The sequence below is a fragment of the Penaeus vannamei genome, chromosome 24 (assembly GCF_042767895.1).
Source record: "Penaeus vannamei isolate JL-2024 chromosome 24, ASM4276789v1, whole genome shotgun sequence".
In the NCBI taxonomy this organism is placed as follows: Eukaryota; Metazoa; Arthropoda; class Malacostraca; order Decapoda; family Penaeidae; genus Penaeus; species Penaeus vannamei.
In genome coordinates this window covers 5,684,996-5,689,995 of record NC_091572.1, presented here as the reverse complement: position 1 = coordinate 5,689,995, position 5,000 = coordinate 5,684,996, and the positions used below count along the sequence as shown (strand labels likewise).

Here is a 5,000-nt window from a genome sequence, read left to right as displayed (position 1 = left end):
GGGGAGGGAGAGAGGGAGGGAGAGAGGGAGGGAGGGAGTGAGCATGGGAGAGGGGGAGAGGGAGAGGGAGAGGCAGAGAGAGGGGGAGAGAGATAGATAGATAGATAGAGAGAGAGAGAGAGAGAGAGAGAGAGAGAGAGAGAGAGAGAGAGAGAGAGAGAGAGAGAGAGAGAGAGAGAGAGAAAGGAGAGAGCCAGAAAACGAGAAAGACAGGAAGATAGAAAGAGAGAAAGTGAGACAAAACACAACAAACAAACAAAAAAACCTACACCGACATCCCAAAAGGAGGACAAAACGCACACACACACACACACAAAAGACAAAACAAACACAACCAAAGAAAGTACACATGCGCAAGATAGACCCCCCCCAAGGCCCACATACACCCCTCCACCCCCACCCCACCCCCCTACCCCCCCCAGTGCAACACACGACGCAACACGTGCAATGTGGCAAGACGGGGGCTGGGCTTTGGTATGTGTGCAGAAGGTGAGGCACTGACTGGATTCGGCCGCTTGTTACGTCATCGTTATCTTAGGATTTCAAGGATTACAAGTGCTGAGGGGCGGGAGGGTGGAAGGGGGAGGAAGGAGGGGGGGGTAGAAGAGAGAGGATGGGAGGAAGAGAGAGGGGGGGAAGAGAGAGAGGGGGAAGAGAGAGGGATGAAGGGGAAGAAGGGAGGGAAGGGAAGTAGACGAGAGAGGAGGGAGGAGGGAGGGGGAGTAGATGAGAATGGAAGGGAGACAGGGGGAAATAGAAGAGACAGAAAAGGAGGGTGGTAGGGGGAAGGTAAGATGGGAAGGTGGGGAGTAGAAGAGAGAGAAGGGAGGGAGAGCGGGAGGGTGGGAGATGGAAGGGAGGGAGGAAGGGAAGAAGGGAGGGTGGAAGGGAGGGAGGAGGGAGAAACGAGGAGGAGGAGGGAGATGATGAAGGAGAAGAGGAAGGGAAAAAAACAAAAACGGAAAAGAGTAACGGAGAGGTGATGAGGCGACGTGCGTGAGAGACGGTCAGGGAAAAGAGGAAGAGCTGACGCGTTGACTATCTCTTTAATTGAAATAATTGTGAGGAAAAGATCGATGGCAGTAATTATGATGATGGTGATGACGATGATGATGATGGTGATGATGATGGTGATGATGATGGTGATGACGACGATGATGATGACGATGATGATGATGATGACGATGGTGATAATGATGATGGTAATGACGATGATGATTATGATTATGATGGTGGTGATGATGATGATGATGACGGTGATGATGATGGCGATTACGATGGTGATGGCGATGATGGTGATGATGATGACGATGATGGTAGTGATGACGATGATGGTGATGATAATGGTAAAGTGATGATGGTGATGACGATGATGGTGGCGATGATGATGACGATGATGATAATAATAATGATAATAATAATAATGATAAAATATTATATAATATGATGGAAAATAAAATATTATAATAATAACTGTAACAATAATAATAACAACAACAACAACAACAACAACAACAACAACAACAATAATAATAATAATAATTACAATAATAATAATAATAACAATAATAATAATAATAATAATAATATCAATAACGATAACGCAACTGCTGCAACTGTCGACGATCCATCCAAAATATGGCAACCCGATTACAAATAAAAATGATCTTTACGAACCCAAATTTCCCAGGCCGATTCGACCGGGTAATGAGCAAGACAATGCAACATGATGCAAGTTAACGTACCGTGAGAGTGACAAGCGGATTCCAGCGTAACTATGTGCTCGTTCTTACCTGCAAAGACAAAAAAAATAATAATATAAAGACTACATTACAATTCATTGATGTAAAAGTATCTAACCATATCATCAATAGAGTCAATATTATAATGAAATAGAGAGAAAATGTAATAAAAACTGGAAGACGGTGTTAAAATCAACTTCACTGGCGGGAACGGAGGATGGTATAAATAATTCTCAACAGGAATTAAAGTTATATAATTTTTGGTACAGTTACCCCTCGTGATATCACCTCTAATTCACCGTTTTCTGTAACACAATTCAAGGGGATACACAAACAAACCAAAGAGACAACCAAAACAAACACTAACAAACCACAATCACACGAAACCGAACCTGAAAACCGAAACCAAATGAAAACAAACAAACAAACAAACTTATTTACCCTCATATTCAGCGTGAGAACGACGGACGACATATCTTAACGTCTGTCTGCTTTTCCGCCGCGAGAGCGAATTTCCACCGATAGCGACGCCACGCCCGCGCTAATCAGCTGATAACCGTCTAGCGAGAGTCAACGAGGTATTCATTATCCGAAGAGAGAGGCGAGGGCGGCGCGTGTGATCATGCTAATGAGGGAACCGAGGTCGTAATGCGATCTGAAGCCCGTTAATTTTCGGGAGCGGAGAATGGAGGAGAGGAGAGGAGAGGAGAGGAGAGGAGAGGAGAGGAGAGGAGAGGAGAGGAGAGGAGAGGAGAGGAGAGGAGAGGAGAGGGAGAGGAGAGGAGAGAGAGGAGAGGAGAGGAGGAGAGAGAGAAGAGGAGAGATTAGAAGAGAGATAAGAAGGAGAGGTCAGGAGAGGAGAGGAGAGATGAGAAGAAGAGAGGAGAGGAGAGGGAGAGGAGAGGAGAGGAGAGGAGAGGAGAGAATAGGAGAGATGAGAAAGAGAAGTCAGGAGACTAGAGGAGAGGAGAGAATAGGAGAGATGAGAAGAGAGATAAGAAGGAGAGGTCAGGAGAGATAAGGAGAGGAGAGGATAGAAGAAGAAAGACGAGATGGGACGAGAAGAGAAGAGAAGAGAAGAAAAGAGAATTGGAGAGACGAACTGGGAGAGGAAGAGAAGAGGGGAGACAAGATGGGATAGGAAGAGAAGAGAAGAAGACTGAAAAGAAGATACGAGAAGAGAAGAGAAGAGAAGCGAGAGAAACTTCATATAGGACACACAATTACCAAAATCAGTTCCATCAAATAAATCAAACACAACACTAAAAAAAACAAAAAAAAACGCCCATACAAAACAAACAACAATAACACGTTAGTAAAAAACAACCTCACGAAATCTCAACAACCAATAAAATATAAATCAAAACCTCATAAAAACCAAAACATAAACACCGCCGCACTCTCTCTCTCTCTCTCGCTTCCCACATTCCACGACGAATAATAAACCCGCCAAAAAAAAACATAAGGAATTCCACCTCGCTCTTCTCCCGTGCACACACACCCTCCCCCTGCGCGTCACCTCACCCACTGTGGCAAAATGACCCTACCTAACCTACGTCGATCAGCTGGTGGGTGGGTGGGGCAGTGGGGGAGGGGGGGAATGGGGGAGGAGCCTGGGCAGGGGAGGTTGGGAGGGGGTGTGGGAAGGGGGGAAGGGAGGAAGGAGATGGGAGGAAAGTAGGAGGGCAGAGGGTAGGGATAAATAAGGGATACAGATCTATATATATTTTTTTTCCTTTCAAAAGAGATCGTCGCAGGAACTCAAAGCAGAATAAAAGATAAATAAAAACAACGATGGGAAGAAGAAGACGAAGAACATGACAGAAAAAGATATAGCAGCAGCAGAAAAAGAAGATAACAAAATAAAAAATATATAATTATGCTCGTAGCCCCTAAAAAGCAACATGGCGGAAAGATCGTCGGCAAAACTCCCGCGCTTTTTCCTGTTCCTCATCTTCGTCGTTCTATCTACGAGCTGTTGCCTTTTAACGAAGACAGATGCAAGAGGCAGCTGGCGGGAGGAGAAACGCCCCGTGAAATGGATAAAGACCCCGCGTTAAGGGCCAGAAATGTGGCACTTGTCACGTGACACGCCGGAGGGAGAGAAGGTTAGGGAGGATAACGAGGAAGCGCGGGGGGGGGGGGGTGAGTTTAACGGGGTGTAAGGAATAAAATCGATAAAATAGTGGAAACGGTTTAAATGATGCAGAAAAGGAGGAGGGGACGGGGAAGAGGAGGAGGGATAAGAGCAGAGAGAGGGGTAGAGCAGAGAGGGTAGAGCAGAGAGAGGGGTAGAGCAGAGAGAGGGGGTAGAGCAGAGAGAGGGGGTAGAGGAGGAGAGTGAGGAGATAGAGGAGGAGGAGGAGGAAAAGGAAGAGGAAGAAAATAAGAGATGGAAAATAAGATGAAGACGTAAAAAATGGAGAAGAAGAAAAAATAACAACAAATACAAAACAAAGTCCAGAAGATGGGGGCAAAGACGACAAAAATAAAACTGAAACAGAAGACTAACAAGACGAAACAAAACTTATAGACACAATAATAGCAACAGGAATCAGTAATATTAACGGCGGTAATTAGTAGTACTATCAAGAAAGAAGGAAAGAAAGAAAGAAAGAAAGAAAGAAAGAAAGAAAGAAAGAAAGAAAGAAAGAGAGAGAGAAAGAAAGAAAGAAAGAGAGAAAGAAAGAAAGAAAAAAAGAGAGAAAGAAAGAAAGAAAAAAAAAAAGCCTACTATTTATAGCTGAGTAGTAGGTCGCTTAGGACATAAACTGGTGAAAGTATAAAAAAAATAAGAACAAAAATAGCAAGACAAAGAGATAAACAGGAATAGGACACATACCCCAAAAAAGAAGATAAAAAAAGTTATATAAAGACGCGCCATTAACTAGAACCAAATTCCAAACACACAACACATACCCGCATAAATGAACGCCGTAAATTAAAGAGAGAGAGAGAGAGAGAGAGAGAGAGAGAGAGAGAGAGAGAGAGAGAGAGAGAGAGAGAGAGAGAGAGAGAGAGAGAGAGAGAGAGAGAGAGAAAGAGAGAGAGAGAGAGAGAGAGAGAGAGAGAGAGAGAGAGAGAGAGAGAGAGAGAGAGAGAGAGAGAGAGAGAGAGAGAGAGAGAGAGAGAGAGAGAGAGACGAAACAACGAAGAAACAAGAACACAAAGAACATACATGAACATTAAAAATAAAAAGAGAGAAAAACAACAACAACGAAGATGTAGCAACAATACATCATACACAAACATACATAA

At 44.0% G+C, this 5,000-nt stretch overlaps 1 protein-coding gene across 8 annotated transcripts in view; it reads right to left on the bottom strand.

The window, feature by feature from the left end:
• Nucleotides 1-5,000, bottom strand: part of LOC113830120 (SH3 domain-containing kinase-binding protein 1) — a 225,111-nt gene that overhangs the window by 121,301 nt on the left and 98,810 nt on the right. For 2 of the 8 annotated variants that reach the window (XM_070138281.1, XM_070138283.1), the window contains exon 1: nucleotides 2,184-2,231. The exons of 5 other annotated variants lie outside the window; for them this stretch is intronic. In XM_070138281.1, the coding sequence (XP_069994382.1) occupies nucleotides 2,184-2,216 (33 nt within the window). In that variant the 5' untranslated portion in view covers nucleotides 2,217-2,231. Of the gene's footprint in view, nucleotides 1-1,745; nucleotides 1,765-2,183; nucleotides 2,232-5,000 lie in introns of those variants that run through there. One more of the 8 variants, XM_070138285.1, reaches the window with a different exon arrangement.